Source organism: Thermobia domestica, chromosome 1, assembly GCF_964235325.1.
Source record: "Thermobia domestica chromosome 1, izTheDome1.hap1.1, whole genome shotgun sequence".
Taxonomy (NCBI): domain Eukaryota; kingdom Metazoa; phylum Arthropoda; class Insecta; order Zygentoma; family Lepismatidae; genus Thermobia; species Thermobia domestica.
Window position 1 is genome coordinate 207,339,360 of NC_137454.1, and position 20,469 is coordinate 207,359,828.

Here is a 20,469-nt window from a genome sequence, read left to right on the forward strand (position 1 = left end):
ACAAAATTATCTCAAGCTGACTGAAGTGGATGTTTAGATTATTGTTCTGGCTCCGTATATTCCTAAAAAAAGATATAAGATAAACAAGAGTTGAAAGCCACATCCTTACTCTTCAATTGATAATAACATTGAAAATTAAATTAACGATTTTGATTTTAGTGTTTTGGCCAGGAATTCGGGAAAATATACCACTTTGCGTCGTGCAACAGGGAAGAAGCGACTGACGTCAAACAATGGGTGTAATTGTAAACACATTTAACAGGACAACAAGGCGCCCAATTCCAGGCTTTAAAGTGACACGTCGATTGTATGAGAATTGTATCTTTTCCCAACGACGATAGAGGGTTATCTTTCCCGTCTTTTGTTGCCATCCGCAATCGACGGCATCGTTTGTGGTAGTGCAAAGATCAGGACTGGACCAAAGAGGAGTGGAGTCTAGTTCTCTTCTCAGAAGAGAGAAGATTCAATCTGAGTTGCAATTCTGGACCTACATTCACCTGATGAGAAGTGGGAACACTCACTGATCCCAGGAACATTGTCGAATGTGATCGTTTTGGTGGTCCAATTGCTCTTGCGCGGAGTATAATTTTAAATAAGCATACCGACCTCCAAACTTTCGAACGCGGTACACTCATCAGTTAACGTTATTGTGACACTGGTGCATTTCTTTTCTTCTCCACATGCGTCTTTTCATAGGTGCAGTCGTCCCGCCTACATATTAACGAAAGATAATGCCCGAACACAGCAATCGAAACTTATAAAGGGACCAAGAAAGTTCTGTTGCTTTTCCACCCACCACCTTCGAACATCGATATGTCACCTAACACGTATCTGGAAGATCAAAAATAGTCTCCATCAGCATCGACGACCTTCAGCCAACGTTCTGGAAGGCCATGGATTCTATAGCGGTAGAACTTGGTGAGCCGTGAAGCGAAGAAGGTATCAAGTGCATTTTGCACCTCCCTACTAGGGATATGAACTGGCGTCCTCTAAGCTGACTATCCAAGGAATGGAACAGGTGATAATCGGACGGTGGAATGTCCGGGGAGTATGGCGGATGCAATACCCAGACAGCACAATGCATGTACAGTATCCGTATAGTACATGTACAATTGCACGGATGCAACATGTGCATCATCTGTATAAATGCACGCCTGTACATGTGATGCACATATACATGCCGGGTCCTATTCAACATCTTCACGTGCACAGAACATGTGCAATGCACACGTACACGTCCTGCACAAGTGATTTACACCTACCGCGCAGGTGATTTACAAGTAGCACGTATTCGTTTTACATGTAGTTCACAGGTGATTTACATGTAGGACAGCGGTGATTTACACGTAGCACACAAGTGATTTACATGTAGGACAGCGGTGATTTACACGCAGTAACCAGGTGATTTACATGTAGGACAGAGATGATTTACACGTAACACACAGGCGATTTACACGCAGTACCCAGGTGATTTACATGTAGGACAGAGATGATTTACACGCAACACACAGGTGATTTACACGCAGTACCCAGGTGATTTACACGTAGCACATAGGTGATTTACACGCAATACCCAGATGACTTACATGTAGTCCACAGGTGATTTCCTCGTAGTACAGAGGTGATGTAAAAGCAAATTCGAGATGCAACGAAAAAAAAAGAGTTTATATATTTGGTGTCTTACGCAGTAACACCATCTCTAAGTGCTAAGACATCACCTTCAAAGTATATAACAAGTAACTAATAATTGTCAGTGAGAATTTTAGTTTTGGAGTTTATTATTTGCAACGAGCAAAGCTTTAGCGTATCTTTGACATGTTTGCCAAGTAACAAATAACGCAACATATTCTGCTGTAATAGGTCACGAAAATAATTTTGTAAACCTACGAACTGTCTGACTGTACCCCAGTAGCACGCCGACGTGGGACCCATATTTGTGCGACATCGGCCAATGTCGGCGTCGTGGATCTAAACTGGCCCACAATAACCCACCAAGTTCCCATATGGGTCCCACATGGGAACTTGGTGGGCTTGCCGAGGTTGATTTACTGATATGGGTCCCACGTGGGAATTTCGTGGGCTTGCCGATGTTGATTTACCGATATAGGTCCCACGTGGGATATAAATAGGCTTGCCCACCAAAAAGAAAAAAGCATGGAAACATTTCCTTTTTACAATGAATAAATTTGAAACACATGAAATTAACATTTTGATGGTTCTGTGGCAATTATTTGAAAAAGTAATTTTTCGATTCGGCCTCGATCTATGTCGAATCGATGTCGATCGGAGTACGCAGATTGTTTGTCAACTGTTCACAGTTTTAAAACCATAACACCGTATGGCGCCACAAGCGGTGCGAAGCGAGGGAAAAGCAGGAATGACTGTTGTTTGTTGTGGTTTTACCATCAATTCGTATTTATTATTGAAGGTGAGTATTAAAATTATTTTTCTTCCATTAATAGAATGCATATTTTATCTTTGATTTGCATGAACGATGTCGACTATAGATTAAGAGATCCACATAAACTGTTCCAAATAAATTTTGGTTAGTTTATAGTCCGCGCTCGATGCAACAAATCTGGTACTGGTTTTGTTGTTACAGGTGCAAACATGTGTAGATATCACTATACTTAGTCGTGAATAATTTTGATTTATAGTCTTCAGGCATAGGAGGCTCAGGCCGAGACGGCCAAATATTGGAACAAGTTTATTTACTACTTAAAAATGCGTTAAAAAGTACTTTAAATTGAGAGATTATGACAAATGCAGGTACTATCGAGTTATTCACTACCGAATTGGCACATTTTCGCATAGTTTCAGGTTAGGTTAAGATCAGCAAGATTTTACTTTGTATAAAACAGTGGTAGATGCACACGCATCACAACTGATTTCTGTTAAGTACAAGGGACACAGTGTTGATAAATATAACTTGTAACTCAATTTTAAGTAAGTTAATTTACTATTTTGCTCCTTGTACTTAATAAACTTTAGGTGAGCGCATACTTTCGCTGTTCTGCGCAACGTAAGATCTTGAACCCAGCTGTTGGTCTAGGGGAAGAGCATCCGCCTGTCACGCAGCACTTGGGTAGTTCGAACGTGAGTTGGAATCCTGCGCAGGCCTGCCTGAGGCTTTCCTCCCTCCCACAATGCGAAGTACGTTCTCTTGAAAGGCCAGGGCCACTTCCTGTCCAAATCCTAGTTTTACCTGAAGGATCGATCCCTTTTTGTCCTTCCCATGAGTAAATAAATAATCAAAATAAGGTCTTGCCGATTAGGTCATATTAGGTTAGTTTATGTCTGCCACTACGTTGGTTTGCCTGTAACCGCCATTTGAAAACTAGAATTGGCCATGAAAATACAGATTCACACGTAGGTTACTTAGCCTATGATTGTCACTCAGAAACTAGATTTGCCTAAAAACTAGCTAGGTTGGTTAGATCTCTTCTGAAATAACTTACAGGATGATGTGCCAACCATGAAACAAGTTAAGGAAACAGTACAGTGAAGTTCTGGGTAGTGACGTGTAAAACTTGGAAAAGTCATTGAATTTGATCTTGGCAAATAAGTGAGAAAACTGTTTGAATAGTGGACCATGGTAATTGAGTGTGAGTGGATTCAAGTTAACGTTTTGAACGAGTTGTTGAGCTTCCAAGGACGGGACCTACAGTTTTACGTGGGATACAAATTACCTTTATCCCCACAGGAATCTAACCCGGAATCATGGATTATAAGGTAGCAAGTGTTACCACTTATCTACGGGGAACAACCCCTGGGATCAAGCCCAGAACCTCCTGAATGCTACCCACGCTCTACCATTGAGCTACGGTGCTTCACTGGTTACCGCAAACCTTTTATACATCATGTACAGGTAGCAAACATATTCCAGATATTGTATGAGAGAAACAGTAGGCCGTATAAATACATTGTTAAGGTCAAAACACAGTTAATATAGTGTATAAGGGTTAGATACTAGAGATGCTATATTTTTTATGCGAATAAAAAGCGGGGCAAGTCTGGTCATAACAATTTTAGACGTTCGATGTCGTTGAATTAAAATTTACTTCATTGCCTAAGAAGGGAAGATAAGGAGTAGAGTGGATATATCACATGGATAAAAACGGAGCCTAATGACAAAAATGGTCCAAAATAAGGAAAATAGGAAATGTACTCACGAATAGACAATCAGATTATCTTAAATAATAAGCATCCTCGACGTTATGATTGGAAAATGCACATAGATGAAACAGTAGAGAAGAAAAACAAACGTGACTTTTTTTTTTTTTTTTTTTTTTTTTTTTTTTTTACTGTTTCATCTATGTGCATTTTCCGTCCACAACGCTGCGGATGTTTAAGCAAAAGCTACGAAGATAATATGATTGTGTCTATTCCAGGGTTGGCTGGTTTAAACCAAGGTTTAAACTAGCTGTTTTTTTTCTTTTTCAAAAAAACCAACTGGTTTAAACCAAAAAACGAAAAATGTTCGTAAAAGTGTAAGTGTTTGTAAAATCTTGATAAACACACATTTGTGGGTTATTACGTTTCACTCCCGTATATTATTCGTATTATATTCAGACCTAAATTCCCCATTCATTACTCAAAAAGATTATACTACAAAAGCAACTTTTTTAAAGTAAGTTTATGTATGTTTGTTTTGTGATTTTTTTTGTAGTTGTTGTTATTGTTATGTAATTGCAATCAAAGAAAAATTCTAAATATTGTTTCGTTTCAATGTTTACTATTGATAAAATACATCGAAATGCCGTACTTTGTGTGTGTGTGTGGGAGGGGGGTCATACAGACCTCACGAGAGGCATTTAGTGAAATGAGAAGTATCTTTGATATCTATTTATGTATAAATGAGTCTGAGCCAAAGTGGACTCAAATAATTCGTATCTTTAATCACTTTTCTTACTGATATGCAAATTAAGTCGTTGTATTTCTTTAATTTCGACCAATAAAAGTCGTTGTTAACTAACTTGAACTAAATTACTGTACTCCGTACTACTTTGAAATTGTCCATATGTAATTCTGTATAATGGTTTCACTTGTGCAACTGTTTATCTTTTTGTTCTTCTGAAATGACTCTTGACAGTTATATTAAGAAGCATGTAAAGATCAGTACAACGTATTTTTATCAGGATTCCTTCGTGAGTGCGTCGGCAGACGTATTGCATTTGTGGCCAATTAGTCCTGGTTCCGAGTTCAAATGGAGGACAATTTCTCTCGGATGTAACTCGAGAAGCGGTTTTTATTCCGCTTTAAGCTTATGTGACCCCTTCCAGTATAACCCGGTTGTTGCATAATAACATCAAGGCGAAACAAACTTATTTCTGTCCATATATGATATGAATATATGGAGCAAATTATTTAAACCAAAAAACCTGGTTTAAATATAAAAAAAACTGGTTTAAACAAAAAAACAGTTTTTTTCAATAAAAACCATGGTTTTTGCCAACCCTGATCTATTCGTGAGTTCACTTCCAGGAATACCGCAAATTAGCTTTTTAAAAACCGTATAGCGGAGGACCATATGTTTAGCGGTTGTGGGTGAAGAATATAGAGCAGTGAGTTACAGTGGATTCATGATTGGTATCTCTGTTGATAAGGACAGTTTTGTTCAAGTCACTACAGGGAAAATAGGCAAAGTTACTAATATTATTGAGACAAATAGTTCGAATGATCACCCATCCATTTGGTTGATATATTTGGATGTTCCGATAGAAGGTGACTATTATTCCTTCCCATGCAGTTCGCAGTTGGTATTTGTTTATGTGTGGCAAACTGTCGAATAAGATATCCCGTGCTTCCCTTACCTCTGTGACATCAAAATGTATTGTGTGTTTGGAAGAGAAATACGCTGCAGTGTTTTCTCATTCAGGTTTTTTTTTTTTTTTTTTTAAGAGCATATCTGTGGACAGAATCAACATGAGCTCAGGAAGAAAAAAGTTTTGCGTAGCAGCTTTCACTGACGAGGACGGAGCATTAGAAGTTATACCTAGTAAATGGCTTAAAAACGAAAATGAATGCCTTTGGCCTAAGACATCATCCGTTACGCGTATTCAAAATTTTATCAGGGACTGTAAGGAGCCATCTGCTGATTGGACAGTTGTGAACATAAAAATCTATGGACAATCCAGTGAGTACTATTTGTATTTTCTTTTTATCTGTCTCGTTGTGTTTTTGAGTATTTATACCTCAATTTTGAGTCAAAATGTAATATTATTTCACTATTTTCTGCATTGAATAGCAAGATCTATCATACGGAGCAGCCGTGATTCAGTTGGTAGCGCGTTATCTTAGTATTTGGTAGGTCGCAGATTTCAGCCCGGTGGCTGGCCATCCTGACTAGACACCATGTCCGCATTCTGGAAAATCAGGAAAACAAGAAATAAACATAAATGCCAGGGAAATTGCAAGAGGTTGTTTCGGATTACGTTTGTTCCTGTTTTATTCGTTTATAACGGTTACTAACGGTGAACTCACCTGTTCGACGCTCCAGCGTTACAGGTCGAAATTTGTGAGGATATTTTCGTCAAAACAAGGAAAAGTTTAAAGGTTTAATTCCATTGTAATTTGTATACTTGTGACTACAGTTCGAGAAGCTTAGTTGGTAAATAAAACTCATAAAGTAAGCTTGTTCAAATTCATAGCTTCCTGTCACCAGTTGTTTCGTGACAAATATGCTTAAAAAATGTCTTCTATTTTAATACATTGCTGGAATACAGTCTTATTGAAGAAAAAAGAAAAAATGGTGTCCTCTACATTACAAGTTGGTATGAGTTGATATATATTTGTATGACCTAAAATGAACTTTTTATGTTAGGACCTTATATACTAAATTAGCTTTTAGAATCCATGACGTTTCTTATAGGATTCCCAAAGTGCTTTTGAAATAACGTTAAATAAAGTAAATAGTATATGGAAGAAAATAAAGAAGTCAGGGAAAAGTAGCAACTCCAGTCAGAGAAATAAGAAGGATTTTTTCTTTGTGTGTGTGTGTGTGTGTGTTTGTGTTTGTGTTTGTGTTAACTATGCTAGAGTTTTTTCCGGGATCTTATACTCAGTCAAATCAGGCAAATGCTGAATATAGTACCTTAAAGACAAGGCCTGGATAACTCTCTCCAAATCCAGCCTTGCACTATCTTATCGTGAGCAGGAAATGTCAAAGGTACGTTAAATAAAGTTAAAAAATAAATAAATAAAATAAAAATGCTAGTATTCTTAGGCCTTCTATTCTTAGTTCTGTTACAGGCATGGGCGGCGATTAGGGGGGGCAAAGGGGGGCAGTTGCCCCCCCACTTTTCTGAAATGGCCTATTAATGTATATAGTTTCAACCAGGGAAATTTGTATATTAACATTGATATACAAATATTCAGATCATGTCTTGCCCCCCCCCCACTTTTAACGTCCAAACGCCGCCACTGGTTACAGGCTTTCTTACTCTCGAATTTCAGTCGTGAATAACTTTACATAAACAAGAGTATTTAGTTCGTAAACAGATTTGTTTTATTTGGGATATTCTAATATTTAATGTTTTACAGTTAGCAAAGAAATCACAACTGAGGGTAGATCCATAACCATGTTGCTTTCTTATCGTGTATGGTTTTCATGCCAAGAATAATTTCGCAGCTACTTTCCCTTATCAGTAACTGTAGAATATATGTATTTTTTAACATTTCAGATTCATTTCAAAAAGCTGCAGCAAAGGCTGACAAAGCTTTACTGACTTCAAACGTTAGTAGTGATTCTTCTGACGAAGAAATTTATTCAAGAAGATGTCGCAGAAAGCCACAAAGATATTTGTCTGAAGAGGACAGTGATGACTCATATCCAGGAACTAAGAAAAGACCATATGAAACTTTTAACGAATGTAGTGTTCCAAGTCCCCCAGCACCTATTCGGAAAGGTAATTATATTTTATATTCATGCTCATAGGCGCCGACTTGAAGAAAATATTGGGGGGGCCAAAACAATGAATAAATATATAATCATATTCAGTCGTTTTCTATCAACTGCTGGATAAAGGCCCCCTTCCCTCCAGATCTCGGTCTGCTGCATCTGCTCCGCTGCTAAATTCATGACCTAAGTCAAACTTGTGTAAACGCATTAAAACAAATTCAAATTCAAATTCTGGGAACTTCACTGCACCACATTGATCACTTCTCATATCAGTGTTACCATAGTGTTGATTGAAGCTTCAGTGCTCTATTAACTCTTTTAGGATTTTTGGTAAGTTTTGTTACCATGGCGTACTATGGTCTTTAACCTCTTATTTAGGTTGTATAACAGGTACTTAAGTCATTTTTTTATTAGTCAAGTCAAGGATGGACCAAAGAACACCCCAGATGCGTTTTGGAACCAGATGGTCAACTTGGCTGCGCCAAGTGGGTGAGGAAGGGCGTGACTTTTTACTTTTTCTTAAGGCAAATTTCAAAAAAAATTCACGCCTGTAGTTTTCACTATATCAGATTGGAATTGTATGTACCTTTGGATGTTTCTCAAATTTTTCTGAGATCTCTACGTGAAGCCGAGTCCGGGCACGAGGGCCGTAAATGTTCCGAGGGGCTGATTTTTTTTAATGAGTTTTCCCGATTTTTCCGGTTCAGGAATACGATACGTACATGTGTGTGGCACCGTTGGACAGGGCTTGTTATACTAAAGAAAATAACGTTTAAGCCATGACTCTAGCCTAAATAGTAATGACACAGTATATTTTTATAATAAGTACATACGTATGTGTGTGTATAAAGAGAGAGAGCCTAAATTCACACTTTCAACAATTTTTCTGCCCTTTGTATTTAAGATACAAGTTTGGAATTTTGCACACGTATTATGTACATAGCAATGTATTTTTAGAAAAAAATCAGATACCTACGTCAACCCAGGCCTAGGCCAGAGGGGCAAAATCTTTTGGTTGGATTTGCAAAAATACTTCCGAGTTTTTCCCTAATTATCTGGTTTAGGTGTATGATACGGACATGTGAGTGATACCGTTGGAAAGGGCTTATTATACTGAAGAAAATGGCGTTTGAACCATGACTCTAGGCTAAATAGGAATGATGTAGTACATTTTTTAAAAATATTTTATACCTAGGTATATATAGAGGAAGTTCGGGTATTATGGAATACCATTTTTGTTTCGCTTGTAACTCAGTTAATAATTGCACATTGAAACAAAAAGGAAAACAAGTATACGCCTTACATATTTGGCTTTATTTATGTATATCTTGATAAAGAAGTTTCGTTACAGGGGTAGGTAAAATTTATAATTTGTAAAGAAACCACTTTGGAGGGTAATATGAAATAGACGGGTAATATGAAATAGACGGGTAATATGGAATACAAATGATATATAGAAAAGAAAAAAAGTTTTCTGTTGAACATACAATGAATATAGTGACAATATATGAAAATTCTGAATGCCAAGCCGTAACTGATTGTGATTACTTGCAAAAGTCATAAATATAATACTCTGCTTCAGGATCGGCACAGTCATTGTGTGCTCACATTAAACATGATGAACGCTGGACCCAAGCTCATCCCTTGTATCATCAGACAATTTGCTGTAATAAAAAAATACACTTAGCATTGTTGTCAACATAAATGTATGTTTAATTGACCAATACCGATAGATATTTTTGTAATCAGAATACCATACGGAATACGGAATACCATGCTTTTCTTGCGGGTATTCCATATTGCCCTCCACGCCAGCTTGGAAACGAAAGAGCTGTTAAACGCATTCGAAGGCGTATAGGATAATGGCGCTTATCAAACTACCACTCTGTATATCCAACGTCATAGTAAATAAAGAATTGTTGTTCTATTACATTTCAATAGGAAAATACAGGTTGTAAACCATTTACCTGTAAAAGTATTCCTGAATAAGAAATCAGATTTTCACGTCTACCAACACAACGAATGTCACAATCACATGGAGACTGACTGTAGAGCATCATGGGGACGTGAGGTAGTAGTTTCTTTCCTCTGCGCTTGGAAGCAACACTTCACAGGCGAGCTAATGAGGTATTCCATATTATCCGACTATTCCATAATACCCGAACTTCCCCTACTTATATACATATATGAAAAGATGGGCTACCTTCAGACTTTCAAAAATTTCTCCCGACCTCAGTTTTCAAGATACAAGAACGAAATTTTGCGCACGTATTATGTATATAACAAGATTTTTTTAAAGATTCAGATCCCTATGTGAACCCAGGCCCGGGCCAGAGGGGCACATTTCGATTTTTTTTCGAAAAATCTAATGTTTTTCTTTCAATTTTCTTATTTCTGGTGTATAATACGGACAAGAGAGTGGTACCGTTGGAAAGTATAATCTATCTTGAGAAAAACGAGCTATGAACCACGATCCTACGATAAATAGTAAGGAAGCAGTAGCTGTTTGAGTGAAAGTCTAAAATTTACCTCAAAAAGTGGAAATCCTAAAAAGGTTAAACGCCGATTTGAAAATGGTGCTTTCTATCGAATAAGAAGGCTGTTCCTAATATTGAATTAAAGGCACGACGTAATTTACGACAGAAATTCTTGCTCCTCTTTGGTAATTCTTCCTCAACTGGATTATATTGGGGGGGCGAGGACCCCACCTTTAAATATTGGGGGGGCCAAAATTGCCCTGCCCCCCCAAAGTCGGCGCCTATGTTCATGCTAAATATATTTTATATTCATAATTTCGTTCAAGAACACTGCTTGTCTCCTCATATATATATCTCTCTTGATAGTAATTTCAACGCAAATTAAAAGTTTAGCTCGTAGCTGATTTGTTTCATAGGACTATATATTGAATCGCGTTTTAAATATATATTTTTTTAAATGTGTGAAAGTTAAAATTATCAAGATTTCGTGGGCGATTCTTTATTGCCAGAGAGTTGACCTTCTTTCGCAGTGTTTGTTTCAGAAAAAAATGTTCCGGGGGTTACTCTTAGTATTCGGAGGGACTGAAACCATATATTTCCCTCTGCTGGTTCTATTCCAGTACGTTTTAACCATTTCGTCCGGGGGGGGGGGGGGCAAAAAAAAAAAGACAGGCCTGAAAGAAACACTGTTCTTTCGTATTACTATGCCAGTGCAGACGTTACTTAAATGTGAAACTATATACTATTTTGGAGAAAGTTTATTGCTACTTCGTCTGAAAAACATTCAAAAGTAAGGCTGGCTGAAATAGTAGACAGATAGAAGTAACCTACAATGTTTTATGAACCTCTTGAAAACAATTTATTCGTTAGATGTGCAGAGTAGTTGTTGTAATGTGTACAACAAGCTTGGAGTGAGAAGCCCTAACAACTAAAAATAAGATGTCTAGTTTGTTTATTTTTATAAACAAGTTTTTCAATTTGGCGTCCAAAATTGGCTACTTGCTATATTCAAGCAAGTCTTACGTAACAAATCATTCAGACTCAGATCTAGTCTCAAGTAATTTATTTCTATGAAAAGGCTTGTTAGTTGTTTTTGTTCTTTTTTTTTTTTTTAACGAGGTTGTTAATACTTTCGCCTTTTATCAGATAAATGCTATCTTCTCATGATGGTTAACTACAGAAAAACCGGGCTCGTAATGCAAACTGTGTCGTTAAATTGGTTCTATTATGAGTATACATCAATAAATAAATAAATAAATGAAAAATAACGTACACATTAAATATTCATTTAATTATGATATGGAGTCTATTTAGGACAAGATCAAACAAGCAGATAAACAGCGTTAGTATCTTTTAACGTTGTGAGTTAATGTAATCAGTGTACGATTTCTGCGATTTCCGGAGAGGGGGATAAATTCGTCAATAGCTCAAAAAAGTGGGTTTTATTTCCACCACCACCTCAAAAAAGTGGAGGTTGAGAGGTATTTCGAGAAACAGAGAGGAGGAAGTTCCAGCCATCCCCCTACAGATAGAATACTGGATGTAATCATTGTAACATTTTAAACATGCTTTTAAAACCATAAGTTGTCACCTGCTTATTGTATACCTAACAGTCTAGTAAAAACTGGATGTTTGTATAATTTCATTACTTGCTTTCAGAGTCGCTTGGAGTATCTATAGGAGGAACTGCGGAGGTAAACGTATCATCTATGGTGCACAATTCAAACGGAGGTTGCTCGTCTGCATCACATCGTAAAAGTCCAAACGGACCTTCACCATCCCACTCCCAAATCCAAACTCCATGCAGAATGTCAGCGTCGTCAGTTGCCACTACTTCATGTGCAGATACAGACAGTACCTTCACATCAGCTCGTTTAGGAATTGGCAGTAGTAAGTATCCAAAGATTAAACTGTATTGCTAAGCTTACTTACGTGTGTCGTCATTATTAAATAACCAAACAAAATGAAGACTATATTGCTTCTTTAGAGACATTTTGAACCCTGCTAGCTCGAGAGTGTGGTAGCACGTAGTCAATGCATCGATATTCTCCGACCACTTAGTGTGGCCGCCTTGACCTAGTAGTCTCCGAGATTATCACCAATTTTTGTTAATGAAAAACGAAATTATGGTAAAACTTATGCTTGGAAATTGAAATTGTTATGTTCCAAGCCGTGCGAAGGAAGGGGGGGGGGAGTCCGGACCCTTCTCTTCCTCAAAAATAGATTTTTGTGTAACTAATATAAATTTCGTACTAATTACATTTTAAAACATATATATCATAATAAGATTTACTTTTTACAGTGAAACCTTTAGTGTTTAAGATCTCCTCCGAAAGTATTTCTAGATCCGGCGTTCCTTTCGTAATGGAAGTACTTCTTGGCTTTAAAATTCAGAACATATAATCTGTAATTCTAGTTTTATCACATTTTGTTTTGCAGCGCATCCTGTTGGAATGGTTGCTTTGGAACTATTCTGTTCCATATTAGAGGAGGCTTGTGGGCAAGCGTATGTTAGGAGCGATTAAACTCCCAACCTTTTGAATGCTAAACCGACGGGCTGACGATATAAAGTTTGTACTATGAAACAGAAAAATTTATATTTTTGTACAAAACAGCGTCTTGTTAGTCATTTGTTTTTTCTTACTGCCTGTGCGCAGGTAGCAGACAAAATTGTCAAGTCGACACCGATACGCCCCAGTGTTGCCAGAGTTACTGATTTTGCAGGAGATCTCCTGCTTTTTCTACGTTCTACTGATCTACTGCGAAAGAAAATTAAAAGTGAACAATCTCCTGCTTTTTCCTTATTTCGAGAAGTTAAAGAAATATATTATTATTAATATAGAATTTTCATTTTTTTCCTTATATGAAAGGAGGAAATTTTTCTGTATGCATCCACAAAGCTCTGTACAGCATATAGTTATTGGGCTTTGCTCATCTTCTATATGCATGATGGTAGGCGTTCTTTAATTCTTACTGTAAGATTTACGAGTACGTGCTGTTTAGATTGGTACTTGGGTTGGAAGTGTTTGAACGTCGTTACTCCAATTCCAAAAAATATCTATAGCGTCCCCCCATTTCCTAAAAAAATTATAATAGGCAAAGATAGGCACAAGGGATGGTGCGTCACCCTACCTTTTCAGAACCACTTTTACCCCTGGTTGGAAAAGTAGCTTAGATCACCTCTCCACGATCGTCAGCGAAACACCGTCTTATGTTACGTTTACGTGTGACTGTATCATATAGCTATACTATAGTTAGGTGTATGATAAGACATTTTCCCACCCCACTTTGTTCTTACACTACGTCTTACTTCACACACGTTTGTATCAAACATTATTAATATATCTAAAGGGGGCATGAGGGTCTTTCTATCTCCAAAAGATTACCTTATCATTGGAAAACATTTTGAAGTAATTACAATTCATATTTATGTTTTGCATGTATTGTTTTATTTTGAAATGGAAGTAATAATGAATTCTGGACTGCTTGTTTTGACCACTGTCCCCTTAATAATGACAAAATTTTTCTCTCCCTGGATTTGAACTCAAATGCCGCCGCTTTATTTGTCTACTGCTTTCTCCTGTTTTTTATCTTCGAGTCTTCTGCTTTATCAACTGATCGGTCTGGCAACACTGATACGCCCTCTCGTGGCGCTCCTGGTTTCTTCGCTTGCTTACCAACACACACTCAAGTTTTTATTGTTGCTCTGGCTGAGATTCGAAGGAACCCAAATTAGGCAAATTCCGTTCAGGTGTCTTAATTGTCACACCACAGAGACGCGATCAACGTTCTTTGAATGTTAAGCATTCCTCGCACTCCATTTGAAACCGTTACTCTGCTAGTATCGATATTTAGACATTGTTCCATATACGGAGGCTCTGCAGAGAAACATTGGAGCATATCATTCTTATACTACATTAAGTTGAAAGTTGAAATATCAAATGTAACTGCATTCTCTCGCAACAGGAGTTTTTGCAGTAACCTTTTTCAGCAGAACTTCCGTATACGGTAGAATGCCTAGATATTGACACGAGCAGGCTATTTTATTCCATTAAGACACTTGAAATGCTCTACAGACATATAAAATTGACCCAAATGTGGTGTAATGATTAGGAAAGCCCTCAAATAGCAATTAGTAGTTTTCTTGCAATAGACTTAAAAAAAATAAAATAAAAATAAAACTGTTTATGCATTGATTATGAAGCTTTTATCAATATGTGATTTAAAATTCATCCCGTATGTTGCTGTGGGTATCGACTTCAGGGTCAATATGAGCTATGTGCCGGTCAGAACCTAGATGACTTTTGTTAATGGTAGTTGCGGCACACACTATCTTAATGTAGAATAAAAAATATTTCAAACAATGTGTACCATTGCCTCCTTGGTCTTGTATTAATTTACTTTTTTTTCTTTCTTTTGATATTTCAGCCGTTGAAAAAATATTCCAGTTACTGCAGAGAATCCAGCTAGATATGAAACATCTCAAATGTAAAGTTGATAAAATGGAAGCCAAAATACATGAGCTGCACCAAGTTCCCTGTAGTGGTAAAGAAGCTTTGCAATCTATAGAAAATGCAAACCTGCTAGCTGACAAGCTCCCTTTACGCAGTTTGTCTATGGTTCACAATTTAGAAGAAGATTTAAAAGACAGAGAGATGGCTTCAAAATTGGTGAGTGGTATTCTTAAGTTCGTATTGACACGAAGTATTTGTAAATATCCTTCAGGTATTGTTTGAAAAAGAAAACTTTTATTCTTTAAAAATAGATCTCGTGGCCAGATGCTTTTTCGGATGTACAGGTTGTTAAAATTATGCGTACCAAACAATGTAGGGGTGGGTACCTGACATGGAAACAAGAAAATGCTTTGTGACATGTGCATACCGATCAATAGGTTGGGAGATGCAGGCCGTCGAAAGCGTGGGAATTTCAGAAGCCTAAAATTCAAACACTGTCCAATCAACGTAGAGAGTGCAGCTTCATATCTCATAAAGGAAGTCGTTGGTGTTCTATTGCAAAAATGAATGTTTCAAAATTCAGCAATGCATACAAAATTAATTTTACAAGGTGATGGTAAGCCGACAATGACTTACACTTCGGCTTTTCGGTGCCTTTGAAGAGTCCTTTCGCACGCAATGCACATTCTTTTAACATGCATTTTTATATAGAACAGGTATGACTTCTTTTATGAGATATGTCATGAGCCTATAACATTGCTGCGTACATGTACGGTACATCAGCCAAACTGGATTGGAGATGACGTATTTTTTTTATTTTTATGTATTTTATTTATTTTTTAATCCAAAGCTGATTGTGACGTATTCTTAATAATACACTTTCAAATCAAATAAAATCGAATCAACTATTTCTCTAGCGGTAGCAGTTTGGACTGTGAATTCTTAGGACTTATAATTTAGGTGTCCATATTGGATCTTAAATACTACTACTACTACCAATAATAATGCAATCCAATACTAGTTCGAAAATCTTGCTTTCACTGTATAGCACCTTCGTGTTTCAACAACAAAATCATAAGGTAGGATGGTATACGGTTTCCTCGTGTCGTAGACATGTCTACAGTTATGCCTTGTTTGGCAATACCGGTACCATCTTCTACAACCTTTCCAACCATCCGCGGGTTCTCATAAAAATTAAGTGTTGAAGGGCAACTTCCACAGGTGCATGGATTCTCCAAGCCTTCGCTTTGCAAATAATTGAGAAGTCCCTTCACTTTTCGGGAATTCGGGAAGTCCTGGATACTTTCTTTGAAGTTCTCTAGCACCCATCTCCACCTTGGTAAGTGGAATCAGTGACTATGATGATGTCACGGTTTTGCAGGAAGCGAACTTGTAAGACAAACGGGCAATACGATCTCAGCAATTCTCGACTTCATCTGCAATCATTTAAAGTAGTCTTAGTGTATTTTAGTGACCTGTGCAGAAAATATAGAAGATTGTTCAGAATGGAGAACTGCATGAACGAATGTTACATAATTTTTAATGCTTGATGACAAAATAAAATTTTATTTCATATTGCTGTTGTATTTCATATGGTAATGTACTTTTTTTTTTTTTTTTTTTTTTTTTTTTTTTTTTAAGTGTCATTATCTTTCCAATGGGCGTGGAGAGGACTACAAAAAACTGACATTGTCCATTCTGAAGACAGTATTTTCGAGGGACGTCGCAATGAAATTTAGCATTGACGGATTACGTGGGAAGGAAAAATTTTGTGGATTACAACTGTTCCATGTAGTTATAGGTACGTCATGTACAAATTGTATTTCATTGGGCAAAAGTCATCCAGGTCTAGTTTTAAAAGTAGTATCCCAGGATTTCTTTGTGTAAGAGTAAAATCGCTGGAAAAGTCTCATTATGAATGTGTATTTAATGAAAAGTCCTAGTCTACGTGGGCCCAGGCGTTTTTATTTATTTATTTATTTATTTATTTTTTTATTGAGAAAGTACGGTATAAGTGCCTGAATACACCATTCGATTTTTATCGCTCGATAATAGACATACGACATGGTTATACAATGATTTAAATCAGCCTGTTCCTGTGCATTTGATTACGATTAGGGATCGAACGAGACTGACAGAAGAATTACTAAGTTTGATTTAGTTCAGTGAAACTTTTGTATAGCGGACACAAATAGGGAATATAACTGTCCTATTATTGGGAAATGTCCGCTATTAAAAAAAAATTACAGTATAAACTTAACGTACTACTCGTATAAGCAACATAACGTAGGCAAAATGTCTTTCTGTTTAATAATGAGCTAATACAGTTTTTTTTTTTTTTTTTTCTATAGTATTATCTTCGGACAGAATACTCTTTCTCTCTTCGAAATTAACAACTTGCAGCAAGGCAAATAGACAAAGATTAAATAAACTTTTGCTGAAAATGGATACTAAACTAAATGCATGTTGAAAACAAATAAATGGAGACATTTGCGTTCGATTATCACATCCAACAATGCGCGGTACATTAACGATCCTGCCTATTATTGCTTGAAATTCAAGAAAATAACAAAGCTTTATTTCAGGCTGTCCGTTAGTTGGAAGTTCTACATAGACGCTGGGGAATAGTTTTCAGTATCCGCGTCCGTTATTGAGAATGTCAGCTATTCAGAAGTAATTTTCACATTGCACCCAATGTATTTCTGCCAGGAAATTGAAAACTGTCCGTTATTTTGAGATGTCCGTTAGAAATTTTACTGTAAATATAATTTCTATGCGTCGTATAAAAGTCTAATGAAGTCGAAACAACACATTTATCCTTCGATTTTTGTCGTGCGACGAATATGGAATGGTTTAAACAGGTAGTAAAGTGACCTCACTTCAAGATATGTGCACTAGATTCACGCCACGATGTAGTTCGGGGCCCCTAATAATTTTAGGTCCTAGCATTCTGCCGTTCACGGATGAGACTGAGGAAAAGCCCTATTCGCGATGGTGTCGCTGATTCGCCTGTGCAGGATCTGAGTTCCTAAAGAATTTTGTTATATATATATATATATATATATATATATATATATATATATATATATACTAGAGTCTAATTTCATCTTTCGGATGTATGGCGTTTTTTAGTATATATTTTTAGGGATTTTGGAGGGGGATTACTACCAGTGAAATCCTTTGTTTAGGTGCCATTCTCGCATTATCCTAGTAAAAGTAAAGCTTGCGGTAATATCTCCCATACCCCGTCCTCGTAACTCTGGTATCATTGTTTTCCTTGTTTATGCCTCTGAAAGAAGTTGTAATTTTCTGTCAATCGCACCGTGCAAGTGAATTTTCAATTTTTGACTTGAAACGAGTGGATATTCTGAGCCATCCACATATCGTTTTCCACTCCCTACTTCCTCTGTTTGACACCGAACGACAATGTCCTGTTAGATTAGCCTTTCGAGCACGTAATAATGCGCTCATGCGTACAATGGATGTTTTTTGTGCAATGTATAAGAGGTTTCTTTCTATTTTAGGAGAAAGTTATATTTTCGTTCGAATTTTATTTATGTGACTTCAAAATTAATCTGTTATTTCTCAATGATGACATTTGCTATTTAAATGTGTAGTCCCTTCTGGTGATACAGTATTATTGCATTGAGTTTTTACCATTTTTTCTTCTTCAGGAGCAGTACAACTCCGATTTCCTGATATACAAACTAGCGACATTGTCCGACGGATTGGGAAAGTCTTAAGTGGTTCACGAGATTGGGATGGCTATAGATGTAATCGGAGAAGAGAACAGGCTCAAGACTTAGGGGAAGATGCACAGTCGTTCCGCGGGGAACCCGCAAGAGTCCAAGGACCACTTGAATTCACCTTGCAGAGTCGCCCCGGAGAGAAAGCCGTGGGGTGATCGGTCCCGCGGCTAGTTGTGGTCAACCCTCAGCAGCGTGTCCGATATAAACAAACTTATATGAACGAAATGTCTTATTGTAAATAAAATAGTAGACAATAATATGTTAAAGTACAAGAGAATTATAAACTTCATGAAAGTAACCGTTATTAATAGTTTTTTTTTTTTTTTTAATTTATCACAGTAACTTTCAGTTCGCTAATTTGCAGAAATATTTCCTAGTGATACATTTTTATAAGTTTTATGTTGTATTTTACTGCAAAGAACCTATCCAAATTAAAACTTTATAGTGGCATGCATATTTTACTGAATATAATGAGCTTTCCGAACTTCCGTGCTGTCTGTGTAAGTGTAAGGGATGAGTCCACACTACAGACCAGTGTGCGAATTAACGGATATTTTACAGTGGGATTAAAAAAAAAACTTTTGAGAAGTTAAAATTTATGGGAAACTAATAATTTACAGAAGAAAAGAACTTCCTAAATTTTCTCTAAATTATTTCAGGTTAAGTAGAAAGATAAATATTATCTGCATAGTTTCTTTAATTATATATTAGTTTCCCTAGTCGGGATGTGTAGCGGAAAAATTCAATGTTTGAAATAAATTTATTTACAGTGGCTTTTGTTGACGTAGAGTGTATATGATTTTTACGTGTTTAATTTTATTATACATATGATATATTGACATAAGGGTCAGGAAAATAGCCACTTATCAGTGAACCCTTTTTTGAATAAACTAAATAGTTTCCACACGTCGCGGAACAAGAGCTGGTTCCTTCTTCAGTGGAAGGAAACAATGATGTATATGAAGAGTACGCGTTAAGAACAGTGAAGGTCACATTTTGAATATGCTCAAAAAATATTTTCTCCACACCAAAAGATGCAAAATAGTTGGTGAAAACAGGGCGTAGTCCACTCGCGAATGTACACGTGAGCGAATTACGACGTGTTTTCACCATCTTAATTATACATTTTGGTGCTGAGAAAGAATTTTCTGAGCATTTTAAAACGTGCCCTTCATAGTCCTTCCTGCGAACTCTTCATATGGAATGAAACAAAATGGTGAAGACAGTGTCAACGTTTGGTAACTATTAAGTTGATGCAAGAGAAGATTCACTCATTTTTTATGTTGTTTCTATATTAATGATAATAAGTTACGTGTTTAAAAGTATTTATTTCCATTCGTTATGTTGGAAACAGCAAAACAATTGTACAATATATACCTCTATGCAATGAGTGAAGTTCACGATAAAAAAAAAAAAAGTTAGGGAATATGTTTTGTGTAATTTTTATTTTAATTATTTTTAAAAAAAATAAAAATGTGAATACTTCAATCTGAAAATGTTTTTATTATATACTGTTTTGTTTAGTCTAAATACTGCATCTCTGAAACACGCTAAATGTCCGACCGCCCTCTTGGATCCGCCATAGATAGAAGTGCGGCAAAACTACTTGCACCAGTGACATTTTGAAAAAATGTCAGATGTATCCGATGTCATTTTCTATTATTTTCATTAGAAAAACATAACTTGAATCCAAAATGGTGGACAAGCATGTAGCGTGCGCCAGAGATGCAGTACATGGCCCTATTCAAATCTGATATGGTGACATATCCATCTGGTGTTAAATCTGTAAAAATTATATGGTCACATCTGGTTTACCGATGTGGGTGGGATCTCCCACCCAGATCTTCCCCATACCCACATTGTCATTTTAGCTTCCATGGTTAACCGAT

General features: G+C 36.7%; 1 protein-coding gene across 2 annotated transcripts; it reads left to right on the forward strand.

Annotated features, from left to right (window-relative positions):
• Positions 1–2,092: 2,092 nt before the first annotated feature.
• On the forward strand, positions 2,093–20,001 carry LOC145693306 (uncharacterized). Of its 2 annotated transcripts, XM_081769174.1 has the most exons (7): positions 2,101–2,428; positions 5,902–6,136; positions 7,683–7,907; positions 12,037–12,267; positions 14,806–15,047; positions 16,473–16,632; positions 18,506–20,001. In XM_081769174.1, the coding sequence occupies exons 1-7, from the start codon at positions 2,339–2,341 to the stop codon at positions 18,733–18,735; spliced, it is 1,413 nt and encodes a 470-aa protein (XP_081625300.1). In that variant the 5' UTR covers positions 2,101–2,338; the 3' UTR covers positions 18,736–20,001. The 2 variants fall into 2 exon arrangements, with proteins under 2 accessions (XP_081625311.1, XP_081625300.1); XM_081769185.1 differs by lacking the exon at positions 16,473–16,632 and having other exon boundaries at positions 2,093–2,428; positions 18,506–18,712.
• The last annotated feature ends 468 nt before the right edge of the window (positions 20,002–20,469 follow it).